Source organism: Herpailurus yagouaroundi, unplaced genomic scaffold, assembly GCF_014898765.1.
Source record: "Herpailurus yagouaroundi ecotype Mexico unplaced genomic scaffold, PumYag 100, whole genome shotgun sequence".
Lineage (NCBI taxonomy): Eukaryota > Metazoa > Chordata > Mammalia > Carnivora > Felidae > Herpailurus > Herpailurus yagouaroundi.
In genome coordinates, this window is record NW_024412391.1 from 90,296,425 (window position 1) to 90,320,034 (window position 23,610).

At 41.2% G+C, this 23,610-nt stretch overlaps 1 protein-coding gene across 7 annotated transcripts in view; it reads left to right on the forward strand.

The window, feature by feature from the left end:
• HECW1 (HECT, C2 and WW domain containing E3 ubiquitin protein ligase 1) overlaps nt 1-23,610 on the forward strand; it is a 424,961-nt gene that overhangs the window by 325,642 nt on the left and 75,709 nt on the right. For all 7 annotated transcript variants that reach the window (XM_040473037.1, XM_040473031.1, XM_040473035.1 and 4 more), the window contains 4 exons: nt 7,162-7,301; nt 9,060-9,181; nt 11,954-12,139; nt 23,119-23,253. In XM_040473037.1, the coding sequence (XP_040328971.1) occupies nt 7,162-7,301; nt 9,060-9,181; nt 11,954-12,139; nt 23,119-23,253 (583 nt within the window). The remainder of the gene's footprint in view (nt 1-7,161; nt 7,302-9,059; nt 9,182-11,953; nt 12,140-23,118; nt 23,254-23,610) is intronic.

The window sequence follows — 23,610 nt, forward strand, 5'->3', positions numbered from 1 at the left end:
ATTGTTTTGTCTAAAAGCTAGACCCTTACTTAACTTGTAAAGATGCCATTTTGTTTTTAACCTGTAAATGAGACCCAACATAACATTTCTCTCATGCTGTAAGCTAGCATGAGCATCATATGACCTCTTGCTTCAGGCCAAGACTGCAGCTTTGGGATACTTTTAGTAGCCAGGAATGCAAACTTCACCTGTCTCCACATGCCATCTCATTAGTACGAAATAAAGGAATGGTTGGGAGGAATTATAAAGAATAAGGAACCCCATGGGCTTGAGGGACACATCTCTTGATAGCAGATTTCCTTTGGAAATTAACTGTATCAGCCAGAAAAATAATGTGGACAATTTAGTCCTATGAAAAAATACACAGAGACAAAAAATTTGAACTTCTAGTTACTGTTGTACACAGAGCTGCATGATTTGGTAAAAATCATCAGGATTCTTTAATTGCTTGAGCATTGGGAAGACATTCACTTTCCACTTTTTCTCCATCAGTAGCCGAGCGTTTAAAGTCAAAATGAGAATCAGGAAGGATTTTCATTGGCAGTGCATTTCTCTACAGTCATTCCCACAGAAAGAAAACACATTACAAGAGGAACTTGTGATAACCCAGTTTTACTAGATATGAATGCACCAAAACTCCATGGGAGAGTCCTTTCATGATGATTGCAACCAAACTCCTGTAAATAAAAATGTAGAGGACACAGCAAGCTCATTTTACGTAGAGCCCGGGTTGAAATTCCATAGGCAGAAATAGTCTCTAGGTCTGTCTTGCCAGAACAGAGAGGCTGAAATTGGGAGAGCATCACCAGGCTATATCTATGAGAGGTGCAGTTTGAGCACTAGAAGAAAACAATAAAGCAAAGCAAAGTAAGCACCTTGACCTCTGACATAAAAATCCATGAAAGTTCATCATGTTCTTGTTGTATAATATAAAAATTAGTCCAAGTCCATCCTGAATCAGGCCTCTAGAGAAGTTCTGAAGGCTTTAATGTGTAAATTCCTGTGCCCTCCATGGAGCCCAACACTCTGGGAGAGGCAGCCAGACTTTGCGGAATAGGAAGTTGTGTTTTGCTGCATCCATCTGGACAGATAAAAAGAAAAGGAATTTAAAGATTTGAGAAAGTACTTATTTCTTGTGAAAAAGCCTACTTAGGGAAGGAAAGGTCAGATGACCTTGAGATAAGTATTCAGGCTCTTCCGCACTTATCTTAAGCTATCACTTTCAAGCCTGTACGGTTTTTTAGTGATTTGGCATGATAACAGCAGCCACAGAAAGTATACTGCCAGTCTTTTCCCCATCACGGATGTGATCAGTCACGGGGGTCAGTTTTTGATAACCTGCAGTTGGTTATCGGGAGGAGTTTACAACCATCACTGTCTCACAGCAAAACGGAAATATTGTCAGTATTGCAAGAAGGTGTAGGGGAGGAAAACTTCCTAAGGAAGGAAACTTCTAGGTTCTTGACGTAAGATTAACACGAGAAAAGCAAACTTAATTTCTTATGGATGGGAGCTCCTAGAAATGTGAGACTCAAAGAAGTGACCAAAGCAGACAGCTTTTATATCTTTTAGAGAAAGAAACATTTGGGGTGGGGCAGAGGGTGAAGAATTGACAAGACAAAAGTTTCGGCTTGGGGTAATAAATTAGTGAAGAGTAACAAGGTTTGTTTACACAGTCTTCCCCAGCCTGATTCCCTATCCCTGGTGATAAGGGTGACTTCCAGCCTCCTGGTACAGGAAGGGTACCCTTCACAAGGCGAATTCATTTCCTACTTTCAGGAGAACAGAGGAGGGTCAGAGTGTCCTTCTGCACTGGCTGGTTTTTAAGTAACTTTAATTCAAAATAATCAATATGCCAAAATGGCATACTTTAAGGTGGCCTGCCCTGGACCCCATCAAAGGAGTTTCCCTGGACTCCTGACAGCATGATTGTGAAAGTCAGGTGTGTTCGTGCAAGGAGGCACACACTGAGAAATGCAGAGTGCACAAAGCAGCCTATGGTGACCACACTCAAACTTGGCCATTCCCCAAACTTAGCACACCCTTCCCAGCCTTTATAGCTTTGCCACATGCTCCTACTGCACAGAGGTCCCTCACTGTCTGCCTTCCACCTGGTATCCGTCTGCATTCTGCAAAGGCTCAATGAGAACATCGTGTGGTCCCGGAAATCTTCCCAGAACCCTCCAAACAGAGCCCGTGGTCACCTCTACTACAACCCTATGACTGATTGTGCCTGCCTCGAGCACAGTCCTTACCTTCCATCTTATTCTTCTCTGTATCCCTGCCAGTGCCTGGGATGGTGCCAGAGTTTAACAGGACTCAGTGTAAGACAGTTTCTTTAGTTAATTCTTACACTTTCAGAATATCCTGAAATAATTAAATTTACCTTCACAGATATTTATTGAGCAAACAGAAGATAGAAGTATATATTCACATTTTAAATAATATACTTAAGGTTGGTTTTTTAGTTATTTGTATGAAGTTTTTCTATTATTGAGAAATGGAATTTTTAAATAGGAAAAAAAAATGATGTATACATAACTCTTCCACCCCAAGGTTGACCTTTGAAAAAAATCTTACCTCTCTTTAATCTCCATGTACATGCATAGGACTTGCATAGTTGTGATGATAAAATATCGTTAGTTTTATATTCACATTTCACTTGCCACACTATAAGCATTTTCCTATTGCTACATAGCCTTAAGAGTATCATTTAGATGGTTGTGTGGTATTCCAATGAATGGATGTACTTTAGTTAATTTGCCATTTTATTGGATGTTTTCCTCGCTGCTTTTTATCACTATTTTGGATGAGGCTAAAGGTCCTGTTAAATATTAGTATTGTCTTATGTAGAATGTTTCCTGGGGGTTATAGTCCCAAAAGAGCAGGCCAAGGGGGATCACTGTGGTTTTGGTATTTGATATCAATGCCTAAATGTTTTTTAAAGTGTTTCTACAGTTTCAGTATGCCAGCAACAATAGCTTTACTTGGTCTTGTCTGTTGGTATGTTTTTGTTGACTTAAGAGGTGCTCCTGGTATTTTGGTTCTTCTTTAGTTTCACTTCTTACAGGGAGGGTCAACTTTTGTTTCCTTAAGCTTTTCTTTTACCAAGTGTAGCTCCTCCCTTGAGAGTTGTATGTTCTTGGGCTTCGTTTGGGTTTTGTTTGCTTTGGCTTGGTTTTGGAAGGTTTTTTCCTTGTTTGGTTTTGTGTGTGCCTGTGAGGGGAAGGCTGTTCATTTGTGAATTAGATATTCCAGTTGTCTTTCTTACCAATTTCCATAAACTCTTTGTATAAAATTTGGCCTTTTGCTGAAAAAAAAAAAAGAGTCAGTGATGACACTGAAGGATGGTTCTTGATGAAATGTAAGAGAACCTGCTTTCTGACTCCCTCTCTCATCTTTAAAGCAGAGCAAGCCTCTAAGGCTGCCATCCTGCCCTTGCTGAGTGATCCCTCCACAAACTGCTGAGTGACCTTCTTCCCCAAAACTTCCCCTATACTTCAGCAAAGATCAGGGTGGTACCTGAAATTTGAGGCAGTAAGGCACAAGACAACCAAGGTCCAACTGAGGACACAGCAGGTTGCGAAATTACTGACATCTTCATCATCAAATGAGATCATATTTATTCATTAAAATTCTCTTCTGTGGTCACTGCTCTTTGGGAAGGAAATGTGAGACTACAACTTTGTTTGTCTAAGCTCTAAGTATCTACTGCCGAGTAACAAACCACCCAAACCTGGTGGTGTAAAACAATGACAATTTATTGCTACCATCATTATTATTATCATTATTGTTACTTGTCATTGTTCTCATGGTTGACCGGGTTCAGTGAAGCCATTTTCTCTCGGGGTATCTTATGGTTGCAGTAAGAGTGGGCTGGGACTGGTGACCCATATATCTGGAGGTTAATGCTGGCTGTTGGCTGGGACCTCAGCTGTGACTGTCAGCCAGAATACCTACATGTGGACTTCCGTGTAGCCTGGGTTTCCTCACAGCATGGCTACAGCATTCCATTACAAACTGTCACTTACATTATTGTCAGTTAGTCAAGGTCGCCACACGATCTTCCCAGACTCAAGGGGAGGGGACATTGATTCTACCTCTTAAGAGATGAGTCTAGAAGGTTCTAGAAGAGCATGTGGGACTAAAAATATTATTGAACCATTTTTGGAAAATGCAACCTGCCATGAGTCATTTAGGGGATCCTCCCGACAGCAGCTCCCTTGATCTTTGGCGGCCCCGTGCCTCCCCTGGTCAAAGTTGCACACTTACTCCCACCATGGGGCACTCCCTGAGTTCCAACAAAGAGATCACCTCAGACAGCTATCCTTCCTGACCTTCTCCACAAGGGGGTAAATAAACATGGGTATTTCTCTGTATAATTCTTTGCCCATTCCTGCCCCCCTCCATGTTTTCTTATTAGAGGCCTTCTCAGGAATGCCTCACAGTAACTGCTACAGGCGAAGGTGTCTTCTGACAGGTGTCAGGAGTGAGTGGCTGAGCCTCTCTAGATAAAATACAATGTAAAGAAACAATCAGTGATTCTTAAATGTAGATGTAGGTAATGCTACCTGAAGAACTTCTTAGAAATGCAGATTTCAATTTTATTTCAATATCTGCGATTATAACAGTTACTCAGCTGATTCTCTCCCAAGTGGTCGGTCTAGAGACCACACGTGAGAAACAAATTCTTTTTAAGGTCAGGGAAAGAGGTCACTGGTCTTCAGAAGCCCTGCCACAACAGACCTTGTCTATAATGGTACGTCCCCCTCACCCCATGTTAGACTGCATTTGCAGACCTGGTTATTCAGTGCTCCCCAGATTCTCGCTCTCCTCCTCTTCATGCCTCTTCCTCTACCCTCATATATCTTTCCTGGGCACAAGACTCATATAGCAACCACGTTCCCTTGGCTGTTGTCACTTGTATGATCTTAACGACCTCCAAGTCAAATATCCAAATCCACACCAAATTTTCCCTCCCCACCTGCCTGTCCTCCTCTTAAGTGTTGACTCCTTCACCTGCCTTCACAACTGTGTCCTCTGTCTTCAACCTCCACATCCAGGCAGGCCCCAAGTCCTGTTGAGTCTACTTGTAAAATTACACATATTCTATGGCTAAATTTCTCTTGAATTTGGCTTTTTCTCCCATTCTTGCTGTGCCTTGAGGAAAAGGGAAGCTGAACCCTGGTCGTGTGCCTCAGCAGGCTGAGACATTAGGCAAAATAGAGGTTATATGGGGAGGAAAAGGGGGCTACCTGGCATGGAGGAAGGAGAGCAGGGGAACAACACAGCTGGACATCTGCCTACAAAATACAGTGTGAATTACACAGAGCAGGCTATCAGGGGCAGGGAGGTTTAGGAAATTTCTCTGAGGATTTTGGGGGCAGAGGTAGGAGATCTTAGTATCCCTGCAGTGTGTGGGTCCCCCCCACCAGCAGCATGCCTGCAGAGCCACCATGACCCACCATCCTTGCCCGGGTCCAAGCCTTTAGCACCTCCAGCCTAGACTGCTGCTGTGGCTGGTTCCCAGCTGCTTTCCCTAATTCACACTCTCCTCCTCCAATGGATTCCCCACCCAGATGGCATCATCATCCTCAGTGCATAGCTCAGCCTCTCTCTCTTTTTCAGCAGCTAGCCAGCCCCTACATCAGTGGTTCTCAAAGTTGGTCCCTGGACCAATAGCATCAGCATCACCTGGGAATGAGTTAGAAATGCAAACTCTTGCCTCCTCCCTCCCCAGACCTTCTGGATCCAAGAAATTCTGGGAGGGGGGACCAGCAGTCTGTGCTTTAACAAAGCTGCAGGTGATTCAGACACAGGTCAAGTTGGCAACTCTGTGCCTAGAGAATCACATTCAAACTGTGGTCAGGGCATCCTGTCAGCACTCCCCACTTCCCCTCCCTCCCCCGATGCCTTACTACCATCCGGGAACCACACACCCTGATGCCACCCCTACGCATCTGAGAGTCCCCCAGGTGAACCCTTCTGTGCATGGTAGTCCACGTTCTTTCCTTACAAGCTTCCCAAAAGGTTCACACTGACTTCAGAATATATACAGCTTGGGTGGGGTGCCTGGGTAGCTTTGTCAGTTAAGTGTCCAACTCTTGATTTGGCTCAGGTCATGATGTCCCACTTTGTGGGATCGAGTCCTGCATCAGGGTCTGCACTGTCAGCCCAGAGCCTGCTTGGGATTTTCTCTTTCTGTCTCTCTCAAAATAAATATATAAACATTAAAATATATATGTGTGTGTATATATAATATATAAAATATATATGTGTGTGTGTATATATGTATATATATATGTATATATGTATGTATATATATGTATATATACACACACACACACATATATATACACACACACACATATATATATACATGCAGCTAGGTGTTTCCGCATCTATGTCTTACACATCAGGACAGTTAATTCACGTTGCTAGAGTCATGGCTTATATTCTGTTCCCCTCCTTGTCCTGTCTTGACTGTGTATGTTCAGAGGGTGATATCCTATTCTCATCCTGACTTTGATCTAAAAGTCCAGGGTACAGCCTGGGCATATTGGAAGAGTTAGTAAATATTTAGTAAGTACCTGGCCAACTGCCAACTGACTGAATCCCCAACTGGGGAAGAAAAATAAAGTGAGCCTTCAAATCAGCAGAAAACATTCATTTGTCAGCCAGCATGTGTCTAACATTTAATATTTCCACAATCCCTGCCCGTGGTATCAGTTACCTGTCGGAGAAAAGTAAGTGAGCAGGACTGTTATTCTGGCTTGTAGACTTGTCACAATAGCGTAAAGGTAATGTGATATCTTAGTTATAACATTTAAATTACTTCCCGTACCATTATTTTGGACTTAGCCTGGTTTTGTTTAATGCAGGGCAGAGGCTGTTTTTGTGACTAGTTATTATTTGTGTTGATGTGTAAAATGTCACTATACTTGAAACTCATCACAGTTTACAAAACAAAAAGAAGTGTGGCCATCCAGAGATAGTTGTCTTGTTAATTGTTTTGGTATTTTATGGGAATTTTAAGCATTTCTTTCCTGACATCCAAGACAATCCTTCACAGATTTCTCCAGTTATCTGATTCAGAACATCAGCCCCCAACAAGCCAATAAGCAAAAGTTAATTCCTGTCTTTCCATTTTCTGATGCAAAGGTATCAAAATATTCAGCGAACCATTGCAACAGAGAGACCAGAAGAAGATTCTGGAGGCCAAAGTTGTGAGCAGGTCCCAACAGGAGGCAGTGGAGGCGGTGGGAGCGACTCAGAGGCTGACTCTTCTCAATCAAGCTTAGGTATGGGAGGAGGGGGACCGAGACTCCTGGGATGGCATTCAGCGGCAGTGTGACAGAGAGTGTGAGCCCCTGCCCTGCCTTGTGGGATGGTGCCTCGCAGTGGGCCTTGGGAATGGAACTGGGGAGGTCAGGGCGGAGGGGAAAGAGGCTTGGTGCCAGCAGGGAGAAACAGACAGGAGTTTCCTACCAGGAAGTGAATTCACAGTAAGAGAACTCATACTTGTGCATCAAGGCAATTTGTTCAGTGGCCTAATCATTTCTTGTTAAGTAAATTTATCTGTTGGTGTCCTAAGGATTTTCCACTTATAGATAAAACATGCAATGAAATTTCACAGTCTACTTCAAAGAAGCCGCATGACAACACTGGGAATAATTATTTGTTTGCATTTAGAATAAAATACAATTCCCCCTGAGGGAGCAACCTGGAGTAAAGAGGTTTTCCGGAGAGTTTACCTGATGCACTCCACCCCGGAGTCTGTTTACCAAATACTGTAGGTGAGGCATCTGCCAGGGGTCTGCTTTTCGTGTCTCTGAATCTGCCTGAGTGGAGCTCAGACAAGAATATTCGAAAGGCATAGGAGACTGCCTTCAGCTTTTTATACCTGTGATGACATAAGCTTATCACCGTGACATCCTAATAATCCCCTCTCTCTTAAATTGGGTTAAATGACGGCACACTGGAAGCAGTGAGCAAGCAGGAATGTGCCTCCCGTTCTGCCAGCTCGCAGCTGCCTACAGTGATGCAGATTAGTGGACATTTTCATGTGTGTACACAGTCCCACCAACAATTGTAACTGCATCCATTCTATTCATTTTACCAGATATGGTAGCTAAACTTACTGGCTTAGGTTTTTCTGTTATTAATTTCTTCGACCTCTGGGAGAGATGTGGTAAAGTGGTTGAGTAATGAAAAACATTAGGAAAACAATAAACAGAAAATTTCTTTCTGAGTTTGGTATTAGATCCCTTGGCATTTGCTGTGTCACAAACTATCCCAAAGTGTAGTACCTTAAACTCCCAGTCCTGCATCTTTCCCACAGGTGAGCCATTGGCGCTGAGCTCCCCGGGGCTCATGCATGCATCCTGGGTCAGCTATCAAACCAGCCACTGGCTGGCCGGCCTGAGAGGACCTCAGTTGGGCCGGCTTGTCCCTATTCCCCGTAGTGTCTCATCTTGCACCAGGCTAGGCCTGTCCTAGCAGGCCTAGCAGGACAAGCAGGCTAGCTTGTCCTCACAGAGGTGCAGGGTTCTCAGAGAGAGTGGGGACACACAGACTTCTTGAAACCCTGGCTCAGAACTTCTGCCAAATCCTGTTTCTTAATGCAAGGTACAAGGTTGGCTCAATTCACCAAGGGGAGAGGCACAAGGCTAGCCCAGTTCCCCAAGGGGAGAAGCTGCAGTCCTGTACAGGTGGGTGTGGATGCAGGGAGGGCAAGAATTGTGCTCCTTCCTGCAAACAGCCAAGCTATGGTTAGCAACTCATAAAGAGAATAAGAAAAGGGACAAGATGTTCAAGGACCTGAGCCTAACTGAAGGTATGCAGAAGGTCTCTTAGGAAGCAACGACTCTTAACTGGCACACACAAAATGATATGACACCTGCTCCTATCACTGTGACACCTGATCAGATCACCATTCAGAACAACAGTCTGTTCCAGCTGTCTGGGTGAAGGCTTGTGTGCTGCTGTTGTAGAGAGAAGCACTGTATTTGAAATGCCTTTTCTGATGCATCCTTTGCTTTGCTTCACTTTTTTTCCAGATCTGAGGAGAGAAGGGTCACTTTCTCCAGTGAACTCACAAAAAATCACCTTGTTGCTGCAGTCCCCAGCAGTGAAGTTCATTACCAATCCCGAGTTTTTCACTGTACTACACGCCAATTATGTAAGTGCTCCGGAACGCAGAAAGAGCCCACCTGGCTCCCATCAAACCCAAAACACTCTTTTGCAAAGTTGTTTGATAGATTAAAGAGGGTAGCATTTTAACCCTGGCAAGATTGAAAAAACAAACAAACAGACAAACAAAAACACCTCAGCCCACTGTTTTTATTCTCTGTGAGTCTCCCAAAAAGGAGAAAAGCTGGATTGGCCATGCTGTTGCTTCTTCAATTTTGTTAGGCTCAAATGTATTAATGTCAGTGAAAGTGGTTCAGAAGTAAATGCATGTTTCTCTTACTGTTAAAATTTTAAAGGAACAAGATTCTGAAGTTGACAGATTCCCTTCAGCCTGGATTATATTATAAAATCACTTTCATTGAAGAAATTTTGAAATAGATTTCTCCTAGATAAATATCTAGTTTTCCTTTTAATAAAACTAGTTGTTTAAGTATCATGCTTAAGTTATATTTGATGTGACTTTTACATATAGTTTTTCTTTTCTTTTTTCCTTTTTTTTTTTTTTTTTGTATTTTCAGGAAAGCAATGACATGCTATCACTATATTCATTAATCCTTTCATTTGACAAACATTTTCTGTGGACAGACACAGACCTAGGTGCTGGCATTACAGAGACAGTGTGACACCTGAACGGTACAAGCTGCCCAGTTTCTGCAGCAACAGACATGTACAAAGACCAGCGTGATGAGTCAGGACAGGGCCTGACCTCAGGGAGGAATGAAATGCTCTGAGAACACAGGAGATATAACACAGGGGAGCCATCCCTGATGAGGCCACTGCTGAATTGAGTCATAAAGGTTGAAAGTTGGTGGGGAGAAGCTCCAGAGAGAGGGAGAGAGGACACACCTGTGACCCAACCCAGCCGGGGGTTGGGTCTGTGAGGGTGGGATGTGGTGACCCACAAAGCTGGGAAGAGGGGCTGGAGAATGAGTAGCAAAACGCAGGGTAAATCATGAAAAGGAGCCTGGCTCTACTTGGGAAGGAACCAACAGCAGTCTTAGGCATTTGTGTCACATGGTCCAACGTTTGATTCAACATCTTCTCGAGCAGAAGTGCAGGAAAGATGAAGAAGCTGTGAGGCTAGAGGCTGATCCAGGCTCATAATTGAGAGATGATGGAGGCCCGCCCTAAGAACGGGGCCAGGAGAATGGAAAGGGGGACAATTGTGATGGAGGAGTGGTGGGAGTGAGGACTGGAGAAAGTCTGAGTCCTTTCCACTTTGGGCACCTAAGTTAGGGGGTGTCTCCATTAGCAGGTGCAATTGTTTGATTAGGTGACAGAGGCTATGGCTGGGGAGGAGACCAGTTTTTAGCAGGTTATATTTGAGAAGCCACTGGGACATCCATTGTTAGACCCAGATCATCTGCCCACTAGTACAGGGATGAGTCACGAAGGGGGACACAGATGCTGGATATTGATGCCCTGGAGCACTGGGCCAGCAAGCAGTGTTTGCTTTCACCACATGCACACCAGCCCTGTGCACCATTTGGTGTCGTAGACTCTGGTTCTAAAGTTCTTTCTTGTCCAGCAAGGAAACAGGATACAGGATTAAAATGCAAGAGATGGCTAATGTCCAGGAGGAGACAAGAGCCCTGATTAAGGGTCCTTGCTCTGTTTTTATTAGGATTAGAAGTCTTACAAACATGGTCATGGACGTGCACAAAGAGACAGTAAATCTGTGAACATTAACTCATGGTTGTGAGGGAAAGGGGGCTTTGAAGATATCCAGTGTTAGAGGTTTGGGTCAATATAAAACAAAATCCTGGTGCTGGGCAGATGGTTGTTAACGGAAGACATGAGGTGCCGTGTCTGTTTATTTTAGCTCCCTAGGGGATAAGAAAGCTACAGCATGCTACCTCAGGGTCAACAAGGTACCTTTATTTTGCTAATTAGCTCTGCTTTGAGCAACTTCATCCAACAGAGGTCTATAGCCCTATTTACCTGTTTACCTAATCCGGTCCTTCCTTCCTGTGAAAGCAGCTTTCTGCCATAGTACTAAATTGGGGGGTGTAACCACCCTCAATACCTAATCTTATTTACCTCATATACCTTTGTATTGGGGCCTTTGCCCCACCCTCTCTATACTGGGGCCTTTGCCCGGCCCTCTCTATACCTATTTACCTAATCTTGTTTACCCAAACTTGGGTGTGAGCATCCTATGGCTTTGTAATTCTTTATGCCTTGTTAACCCATCAGTGCAGGGTCAGGGAATTCCTAAGCTTATTTCCCACAGTTTGGCACAATTACAAACTCCTGAAACTTTCTTCCTGTCTTCTCATCTCCAACTTGTCCACACACAAAGGTCCAGCCTTAAATCCCCAGGGACCTTAAGTTAATCCTCCTTGTTACAGACCTATAAGAGGAGGGAGGGCAGACCCGTGCAGACTAGGAAGGAAGGGTGGAGGAGAGAGGAGCAATGGTCCCAACGGTGGAGGGAGACTCAAGAGAGCCCAGTCCAGTGCTGATTGACAGAGGAGGGACGAGGGGCAGGGGAGCCTTTGAGATGCACCCGGAGGTCGACAGTGTCCAAGGTTGCAGAGGAGCTTTGGGTAGAGATTGCCAACAGGCCCATGTGTGTTTACGGTGCACATTTAATTTGGGGGCAAGATCTCCACCTCTGAGGTTTCCCCCTCAAGGCTCACAATAAATCACTGTTAGCTATCGGATTACACTGCGTGGCACTCAAAGTGTACTTGGTCTGTGTTTTTCTTACCCACCCCCCTCCCACACCCTACCCAAATCATCCCTGACCCCCTCTCAGGGTGCCTACCGAGTCTTCACCAGTAGCACCTGCTTAAAGCACATGATTCTGAAAGTCCGGCGGGACGCTCGCAATTTCGAACGCTACCAGCACAACCGTGACTTGGTGAATTTCATCAACATGTTTGCAGACACGCGGCTGGAATTGCCCCGGGGCTGGGAGATCAAAACGGACCAGCAGGGAAAGGTGAGTGTGCCTGTCATTAAACAGGCACTTTATGTGATAGAGAAAACCCATGAGAAAGTGAGGAGGGAAATTGTGAGGACAGGAAAGTCTGTGTCTCAGAGATGTGCCATCAGCTACCAGGAAGAAGAGAGAGGTAACTATTCACAGCAGGGTTTCCATCCTGTATAGGAAGTTTAGCGGCATCCCTGGCCTCTGCCCAGTGATGCCAATAGCATCCCCACCAACTTGGGATATTGCTATATGTCCCCTGGAGGGTATAATCATCATGCCCAGTTGAGAACTATTGTTTCCATGATTTTAAATTTAGGTTTGGAACCTGAAACCAGAGTCTGTTCAATGACCTTTCTGTTGTTATGCCTCCTTAGACAGCTAACTCTCAGGGAATGAAATTATTAGTTAAATGGGAGTGACATTATTAGATTACTTGTTGTGATTTTCCTAATAAGCCTTCAGTTCTCATTAAAACAGCCTGGCAAACAGGTAGGGTGTATTAGGCCCATGTGATGTTATTGGCTTGCATTGTGCCTTCGTGTGACCTTAACCAAATTGATCTTTCCCAGTGATGTTTTGGAAGCATAGTTGAGTTTGCTAAAACAAACATGTTTTTTTCTTAATCACTATCAGTGACATCAAGGTATTCATAGGACAGGCTTAACTGTTTATTAAAGTATAGCCTCTGTGTATTCCTTTATGATCTGTGGAAGGGAGAATCCCTCCCTTTTTTGGGGTCAAAGGAATCAGAAATTTTGTCAGAAGACATGTCTCAGTGGGAAACTACATTACACAGTTCCTATGCTCTGTGATGGTCAATGTGCAAAGCCACAGTTCCCCAAAGTAGGTTGATAGGGCATCGTTGTCCCCTGGGATCCACAAATTCCTCCCCACAAACCCCTTAGCATGTCTCAGAATCTGGCTCTCTGGAGTGTGTGGAGAAAGGATTTCCACCAATGCAAGTGTGTTGGTTCCATAAGACTGTCTGATCGGCTCCTGTGTGGTTGGATGAGTTGGAAGACAGTTGGGATAGGGGGCAGGGGTGGCTTTGTGTAGTAGAAAGGCCATCATAGCCAGAATCTGCTCCTCGGGACCTCCTCTTTTACCATATGTGTCTTCCACTTGGAGAATGACAGTGGTTTATGCTGGGAGGACTTGGAAATGTGTGTTAGGGTGGGAAATAAAGCCTGAGCCGGAACAGAAAGTAAAGGAGCATCTCATCAGAGCTGGGGTGCGCATGCCTCATCTCAGTGGTCTGTGGTGGCCCCAGATACATTTATTGGTTAACCAAGCTGCAAAGAGTACACCACTATGAATCAATGAACAGAAGGGGTCACTATGGTGTATTATGCAAATAGCACATGCTCATGCAAACACGTTGCTTAGACTCGGATCACCGTGAGGCCATGACTGCAGCTCTCACGCTAGGGTTCGAACAGCAGGAGGCCCAGTGGTATGCCAGGGAAACCCCCCTCCCAGTGCCATCAGTCCTGGTCCTCCGTGGTCCACGCGGCCTCCTGGTCATCACAGTAGCAAAGAAGCACAGCAGCTGAGACATGCACCAAGAATTTTAGTCATCTTGAAGTGCATATTTCTGGAAAAACATTTCCCCCCTGATTTTGTTTAGTGAGATGGTATCATATACAAAAAAGAAAGAAAAAGTCTGCATCTAAAAAGTCTGCAGAAAAAGTCTGCCCTCTCTCTGCTCTCTCTCTGCTCTCCCTCCCCCGGTCTCTCTCTCTCAACAATAAATAAACTCTAAAAAAATTTTTTTTTAAAGAAATGTGTCATCACAACCCACAGAGTAAAGAGCAACAATGTAGGATAAAGGGGAAAATAGGAGAAGGGGGATGTGTAAAAGGCTGCCCCATCCCATTCTAAACACGTTGACTGGGGGCAAGTCCCTTTATAGCTGAGCCCCACGTTATCATAAAGTAGCAGTAATAATGCCGGCCTTCATGATTTTATAGCCAGATGTAAAGAGCAAATAAGTGGATGTGAGAATCTATGATAATACAGCAGATTAGTAATATCTGCTGTTCTTCCTCTTGATGCTGTGGGAAATATCCACACACAAAAATCCAACATCAAGACTGGCAACTGGGAAGAATGTGAGAATACCTCATTGCTAAAGCCCATCAATGATGGGAATAGGTTGAGAAAAACATTTTTGGACTATATCCTACAGGCTCAGCCCTCTGACTTGGAAAGAATGTGCTGCGAAGGAGCCTGGGATTTAGGAAACCCGCTCACCGAGAAATGCAGTGGTGACACCTCTCTATGCAAAAGCCATCTTCATAGATGGCCAGAGCAGGTTCCAGAATGCCACATCACCTTCTCATCCCATCTGCTTCTTGCTTTATTAACACATGCAAAGACGACAGCCTTCATTTTTAGTGTATACTGTAGTAGGAATAGAAGGACCAGGACTAGCTGTTTGGTGTCTTTGATCATCCCCACAAAGGGTGACAGGGACAGACCTCTGAGAGTTGCACCACTTCAAGAGGACTGGAATAAAGGGCCAAATGGCATCTGACTCATCTCTTGTCTTGGAAAGGACACAGCCTCCTACCAACTTCAGTAGAGATTGTGTGTGGGCTTCAAGTGGGTCTAGGCCTGAGCCGATGAGGGGGCTCATCCACCAGAGACAGGGTGGGGCTGCAGGTTTGAGGGCAGGTTTGCGGGCCCTATCTGGGGCCCGGATGAGACAGAGGCAACCTCTACAAAGGAATGGACACACAACAGCAAAGTTAAAAGGAGCCTATGAAGACTAAACTACGACATGAAGGAAACAGAATCTTTATCTGAGAAAAAATATATCTCATAGTATAATATTCTTCAGAAAACAGAAACATTTCAAAGGTATCTGATTATCATCCACAAAATGTTTAGGAGAACTTGACTTCTATTGGGTGAGAAGCAGCAGCCACAAACAGAAAAAAAAAGCTGAGAGGAAGCAGATATAAGAAAAAAGAACTACCGTGTGATCTGGCGATTCCACTTCTGAGTATATATCCAAAAGAATTGAAATCAAAGTCTCAAAGACCTATCTGAACTCTCATGTTCCTTGAAGCGTCATTCACAATAACAAAAATACAGAAACAAACTAAATGTCCATTGACAGATGAATGGGTAAAGAAAATGTGGTATATAAGAAGGGAGGTGGGTGAGGGGATGGGTGAAATAGGTGATGGGAATTAAGGAGTGCATTTGTTGTGATGAGCACCAGATTATGTAAGAAAGCATTGAATCACTATATTGTATAGCTGAAACTAATATTACACTGAATGTTAACTAGGTGGATTAAAATAAAAACTTTATAAAAAAATGTGTTTGTAAACTTATGTGTAGAAGCATATGGGAATAGAGCTGCTTTTAATTCAGTGAAACTACACAGTACATAATGCATCTTTCAGGTAACATCTTTTATTAAGACCTAAGTGTTAAACAGGTGTTGGCAAGGATGTGGATGAAGGGGTACCCTCTTGCACTGGAAATGCATTTCCTCTTGGTGGAAATGCATACTGATGCAAACACTCTGGAAAACAGTATGGAGGTTCTTCAGAGAGTTAAAAATAGAACTACCCTACAATCCAGCAATTGCACTACTAGGTATTTAAACCCAAAGTAATACTAATTCAAAGGGATACACGCACCCCAATGTTTATAGCAGCATGATCTATAATCATCAGATTATGGAAAGAGCCCAAATGTCCACAGACTGATGATATGGTGTATATATACAATAAAATATTACCCAGCTATAAAAAAGAATAAAATCTTGCCATTTGCAATGACATGGATGTAGCTAGAGAATATTATGCTAAGTGAAATAAGTCAGTCAGAGAAAGACAAATACCATATGATTTCACTCATATGTGGAATTTAAGAAACAAAACAAAGGAGCAAATGGAAAAAAGAGAGAGGCAAACCAGGAAATAGACTCTTAACTATAAAGAACAAACTGATAATTAGTGGAAGGGAAGTGGGTGGGGGACTTGGGTTAAACAGGTGATGAGGATTATTGAGAGCACTTGTGATGAGCACTGGGCGATATAGGAAAATGTTGAATCACTATATTGTACACCTGAAATTAATATTACACTAAATCAACTGGAATTCAGAAACTTATAAAAAATATATGGTATATACATATAGTGGAATATTATTCAACCTTAAAAATGAAGGAAATTCTGACACATGCTACAAGGTGGTTGAACCTAGAAGACATTATGCTCAGTGAAATGAGCCAGTCACAGAGGGACAAATGCTGCACAATTCCCCTTATATGAAGTATCTGAAATAGCCTCAGGGTAACAGAGCCCAATGGTGGTTGCCAGCAACTGGTGCAGGAGAAAATGGGAGTTCAGGTTCAATAGGTGCAGTTTACCAATTATTCAAGATAAGTAAGTTCTAGAGACCTAGAGACCTGCTGCACAACATTGTGTTAACAGTACTGTTCCATGCTGTGCACTTAATACTGTACAATTAAAATTTTGTTAAGAGAGTAAGTCTTATGTTACATGTTCTTAATACAATTTAAAAAAGAAAGAGGGGCGCCTGGGCGGCGCAGTCGGTTAAGCGTCCGACTTCAGCCAGGTCACGATCTCGCGGTCAGTGAGTTCGAGCCCCGCGTCAGGCTCTGGGCGGATGGCTCAGAGCCTGGAGCCTGTTTCCGATTCTGTGTCTCCCTCTCTCTCTGCCCCTCCCCCGTTCATGCTCTGTCTCTCTCTGTCCCAAAAATAAATAAACGTTGAAAAAAAAATTTTTTAGAAAAGAAAGAAAGGAAGGAGGGAAGGAAGTAAAAGGGGCGCCTGGGTGACTCAGTTGGTTGAGCATCTGACTCTTGGTTTCAGCTCAGGTCATGATCTCACAGTCCATAGGTTCGAGCCCTGCATCAGGCTCCACACTGACAGCTTGGAGCCTGCTTGGAATTCTCTGTCTCCCTCCCTCTCTCTGCACCTCTTCTGCTCACTCCTCTTTCTCTCTCTCAAAATAAATAAATAAACATTAAAAAGGGAAAAGCAGACAAAATAAACGTTTTAAGATTGCAAGGAAAAGCAAAGTGTAATAGCATAGGGATAAAACAGAGCAGAACTGATGCTGTGTAAAATCAAATCACTGATATAGGACATGGAAACTAGCCTCAAAGTGAGGGAGGGAACCAGATTGCAAACAAAGAGGGATAAGGTTAAAAAAAAAAAAAGTAAAAACCAAAAAGAACAAATCTCACCCTTTCAGCAAGGCCTACCCTAACCACCTAATTTAATACAAAAAGCATCCCAAGATCTCTAACCCATGTGTTCCACCATATAATTTATGTATTTGTTAGATTTACTGTTTTCTCTGTTTCTCCTGGCAGAATTCTAAGCTCTTTGAGAAAAGGCATCTTTGTTTGCTCATTGATGAAACCTCAAGGACCTAGAATATTCCCAGCATATAATTGGCAGTCAGTAAACATCTCTGTTTGATGAATGATCTATAGATGTTTCTAAAGAAGAAACCAGAATAATAGGTACAACGGGAAAAATTAAATACTAAATATAAACATTAATTAAATTAAATTATTAATTAAATATTGAAAATAAAACTCTGTTCTAAAATAAATTGTTCAAGTAGGCAGATTAATTTGGCTCACTGAGTTATAGTAAAATCAATTAAAATAAATTCTATATCTACACATACTCTGGAATGTGTAGATGGAGATTTAAAAAAATCTTACCAATGTATAGCCATGATAATATGTAAGTCACCTAAAAAAGGATAAAAATAAGACAAGCTTAAAATTTTCCATTTATACAACTCAACTATAGAAATCCACAGGGCAAAGAGTACAAGTTATTGGTGAGAAAATATTATAGCCCCACAATTCCATATCCAGAAATGGTGTCATTCAAGTGTGAAGACACTAGAAAAATTTCCGAGCTCACATCCTCTTTTCCCTGTCCGAAATAAACACCAAAAGCCATTTTCCAGATGGCTCACAAATAATGGGGAAAACATAGTATAAATGGACTATGGTGGTGAATATTTATCAATCAAATTCAGGAATATTAATACAAATAATTGATTTTACAATGCTTTAAAATGTTTTGGAAAAGACTCAATAAAATATGGGAAAATATGTATAAGGAAAATGGAATAAATGTATAAAGACAATCTGAATCATATCTCTAGCCTGGAATAAAATTGACAAGGAAGCAGAAAGGGGACCAGAGAACGGGGCAAGGAAGGTTGTGCTAAGTCCCCAGTTGAGTGTAAGAGAAGTCAAATTGGATAATTTGAAAAACAAGGGCTAAATATAGTTATTTGATCAACTTAAAAGGCAACTATTTGTACCATTGAAAACAAGATTGCTGTTTCAAATTCCTATAAAAATAAAATCAAACAAAATACAATTTACATAGTAAAACACCAAAAAATCCACCAGGAAGCAAAGAAATCAGAAATAATAAAAATAAAATAACATAAGCACAGCCAAGCATAATAGTCATAGTGGTAGATGGAAATAGGATAAACCCGCATACCAAAAGGAAAACACTTTCAGATTTAGTAACAAACAGATCCAGCTTATTAAAAGACATACCCAAGAAATGATTCAGATAGTTTAAAAAATAGAAGAATAAATATTAATAGAATTGGAAAACATTAACAGGAAAATCAGTGGCAGTATATTAATATCATACAAAGGAAAGTTCAAATCCAGAACCATTAAATGGAGTCAAAGTAAGATTTTATATTAATCAATGGCACAACTAAAATAAAGTTACAATAATCATATATCTTATGAGTGAAATAACATCCTACCATACGAAGAAAACTAGAAGAGAAATACAAAAGGAAATGAAATAAATACACAATAGGAAAATGTGTTTTATATCCATCAGTTTGACAAACAGATGAAATAAGTCAGGATTTGAATAATTTTGTATTAATGGAACATATATACTTTTGTTAAAAATAGAGCTAGCATAGAGCTTAATTACATACAATTTTATTTGTCAATTGTACCTCAATAAAGGTGGAAAAAATAGAGATTACATGAATGGATAAACAAAATGTGCTATGTGCAAAGAGTGGAAGATTATGCATCCTTAAAAAGGAATGAAATTCTGACACGTCGCAACATGGATGGACCTTGAAAACATGCTAAGGTGAAGCAAGTCAGAAACAAAAGGACAAGATTATATTTCACATGAGGTATCTAAAAGTAGTCAAATTCATAGAGACAGAAACTAGAATAGAAGTTCTCAGGGGCTGGGGGAGGGAGAAAATGAGGGGTTAGTGTTTAATGAGTACAGAGTTTCAGTCTTGGAAGATGAAAAAGTTCAGGAGATGAATAGTGGCGATCGTTGCACGACACTCAGAACGTACTTAATGCCACTAAATTGTACACTTAAAAATTATTAAAAGGGCAGAATTTGTGTTTTGGACATTTTACCACAATCTTTTTAATAAGGAATAAATAGTTTACAACTTCTTTACAAGATCCTATGGAACATTTTTTTAGGGGATAATATTTTGTAACACAAACAAAAAAGCATAAAAGACTCATGTTGCATTCCATGGCCGTAAGTAATAGAGCTAAATTTTAAACAACAAATTTAAAGTCAGTCAGAAGAAGACAAATACCATAGGGTTTCACTGGTAGGTGGAATTTAAGAAATGAAACAGATGAACATGGTGGGGGGTGGGGGCAGAGAGAGAGGCAAACCATAGTACAGACTCTTAAATGTAGAGAACAAACTGAGGGTTGATAGAAGGATGTGGGTGGGGGATTAGGCTAGATGGTTGATGGGGATTAAGGAGGGTACTTGTTAGGATGAGCACTGGGTGTAATATGTGAGTGTTGAATCACTAAATCCTACATCTGAAACCAATATTACACGGTATATTAACTACCTGGAATTTAAATAAAAACTTGAAACAGCAACAAAAATAAACAATAACTTTAAACACAATCATCAAAAACCAACTATTTGCCACTTGGAGATTCAAAACAGTATTCTTCATGACTATTGGGTTTTAAATAAAATCAAGACTTATAAACCATTGAGAAATTATTGAAAATGCATATCACCAGTACTTAATAAAACGTGATATAGAAAGACTGTGCTCAAAGGATTTGCATATTGGTTTTTATTATCAAACAAGAAAAATTTTAAAATACAAGCTTTCAAATTAATAATTTAGAGAAGGTTAAAAAGCAACAGTAATTGAAGCAAAAATTTATTTCCAAAATTTATTTGACAATAAAAACCCAGAAGTTCATGAACTGGAAAACAGTATAAGAAATAAAGGTAAGAGTTGTTTAGAAGAGAAGTAAATCAATCTAAGGAAAATAATAAATAAAAACAAGGAATGAGTTATAAGAGATGCAGGGAAATTTTAAAGAGAAAATGCATACCTACTTATATAAATGTTTGAAATCAAAGTTAGAAAATCTAGAAGATGACGTGCCTGGGTGGCTCAGTCGGTTAAGTGTCTGACTTCACCTGAGGTCATGATCTCACAGTTCATGAGTTTGAGCCCTGTGTCAGTCTCTGTGCTGACAGCTCAGAGCCTGGAGCCTGCTTCGGATCCTGTGTCTCATTCTTTCTCTGCCCCTCCCCTGCTGGTGCTCTGTCTCTCAAAAATGAATAAATGTTAAAAGAATTTTTTTCAAAAGAAAATCTAGAAGAAATGGATAATTTAAAAATAAATATATGTGATTTAAAAATTGACTCAAGAAATATAAGAAATCAAGTGGACTTATGGAATAAATTGGAAAATGCAACAATGAATTACTTGCCCAGTGCCACGTTTCTTTATGATCTATTCCAGAGTGAAGGGAAAAATAGAAATAGAAACAGCATAGTTCATTTTTTGGAGCAGTCATATCTTTGCTAATGAAACCAGACAAAAAGCAAAAATCATTGGCACAAATTTCAGTAAATTTGCACTGTAGAATTTTACTCAGCAGTAAAGAACAAACTATTGGTACAACAACTTGGATGAAGCTCAAGGGAATTGTGCTATGTGGGGGGATAAAAAAATCCCAAAAGGTTACATAGTGTGTGATTTCATTTATAGAATATTCTGGACGTGACAAAATTACAGAAATGGAGAACAGATCAGTGATTGGCTGGGAATTGAGGGGTGGAGGAATAAGGGAGTGAGATGGGTGTGACAGAGGGGCAACATGAGGGATCCTCATTGGAGAGAACCATTCAATAACTGTGGTGGTGGATACGTGAACTTACATAGGTGATAAAACTGTGTAAAACTAAATACACACACACACACACACACACACACACACACACACACGAATACGAGTAAAAGTAGGGAAATCTGATTTAAAAAAAAAAACAAACAAAACTATAGGCAACACTCACCTGAGTTCCAGAAAGTTCATATTAAAAAATAAAGTTGAGGGGTGCCTGGGTGGCTTAGTTGGTTGAGCATCCGACTTCAGCTCAGGTCATGATCTCATGGTTTGCGAGTTTGAGCCCTGCGTCAGGCTCTGTGCAGACAAGCTCAGAGCCTGGAGTCTGCTTCAGGTTCTGTGTCTCCCTCTCTCTCTGCCTCTCCCCTACTCGTGCTCTGTCTCTGTCTCTCTCAAAAATAAAATAAAACATTTAAAAAAAAGTAAAATAAAATAAAATAAAAATAAATAAAAGTAAAGTTGAATTAGATAGTATATTGAAAGAGTGACCCACCACAATTAAGTAGGTTTTCTCCCAAAGATGTAAGGCTCATTTACTACTAGCAAATCTATTATCTCTAGTACATTAACCAATAGTTTATAGGAGAAATTTTAGTTGACTATTTTAAGAAATACTATACAAGTACATGATAAAAATTAAGTACACATTTATATTTTAAAAATAAAACATAGTTTTAGTAAATTAGGGATGTAAATATGTTTTCATGACATTATAAAGAAAGTATTAATTTTCTCTTTTATGAGAAGTAATTTTAGATTTAAAGAATAACTTTTGTCATATATTGGAACATGTAATCAGACATACTGCAAAGATTTATGAACAAGAGTGTTTACTGAAACATTATTTTAAAGCAGTAAAAAAGTAAAATGTCCAATGACAGAAGGTGCTGAAATTATTATGCATCCATCTAAATACCATATGCTTACTAAAATTCTGTCTTAAAAGAATGTCTAATAACTTAGGGAAATGCTCAAAAAATAATAGGTGAAAAATTCTTCCAACAAAATTATAAGTACCAATGTGGGGAAAAGATGTAAATAATTGTATATTTGCATAAGAAAAGAAAAAATAGAAAAAATTTTATCAAAATATTTTGGTGATTACCCTTAGATTGTGACATTTGGGATGATTTTGGCTTTCTCCTTACTTTTTTATCCTTTTAAAGTTTCTTCTCAGGGAGACTGCTAATTCTTTAACCAAAAAAAAGAGCATTTATTTAAAAAATAAATAGAGGGGCGCCTGGGTGGCGCAGTCGGTTGAGCGTCCGACTTCAGCCAGGTCACGATCTTGCGGTCCGTGAGTTCGAGCCCCGCGTCAGGCTCTGGGCTGATGGCTCAGAGACTGGAGCCTGTTTCCGATTCTGTGTCTCCCTCTCTCTCTACCCCTCCCCCGTTCATGCTCTGTCCCTCTCTGTCCCAAAAATAAATAAATGTTGAAAAAAAAAATTAAAAAATAAATAGAATGCTTCACAAATTATTAATTACTAGTTATTTTACTGTCTCAAAGTCTCCATTTCTCTTCTTTTCCATCATGAATAAAATGCTGTGATCATGACTCTGTAACTGTGTACTGTAAAGTGTTTATCAATGACTGGTATTGTTTCATTCAACTACTGAGCAAACAGATGCACAGTGCCCCAGTCTTCAGTCTAGTTTTGAGCAGATAAAAAGGAGGGGCAGAAATAAACATGAAGACTGAGCCCTGTCGCGTTCCCTTACATTACTGACTTCATTTTGGCTCATTCTCACGCAGTGTTCTTTTTTATTGGTCTGTCTGCAGTCTTTTTTCGTGGACCACAATAGTCGAGCCACCACTTTCATTGACCCCCGAATCCCTCTTCAGAACGGTCGTCTTCCCAATCACCTGACACATCGACAGCATCTCCAGAGGCTCCGGAGTTACAGCGCTGGAGAGGTAACACCCCCAGGCCCCCTGCCACCTTTACAGTTCCTTAGGCCCCTCCTTTAGTGGGGCCAGCACTGTTTTAATGGTTGGGATCTAGGATTGCCTGTTCCTCAAGGGCCTCTGCCATATCCACACTGCTCTGTAGAAGAATGATAAGTCAGGGACACCCACTGAACTCCCTAGACCCATCTTCAGATCGCCTTCCTTCTGCCTTCCCTTTTGTCCTAAGAGTTGTCACTATGAAAAATCTGTCTAGCTTAAAGGAAATTGAAAATGCAGGGTCAGGAGATCCCTACATTATGGTTGGAGCTGTGCTTCCTCAGGCCTTCCAGTCACATGTGAATTCTTAAAAGATCATACAGTGTG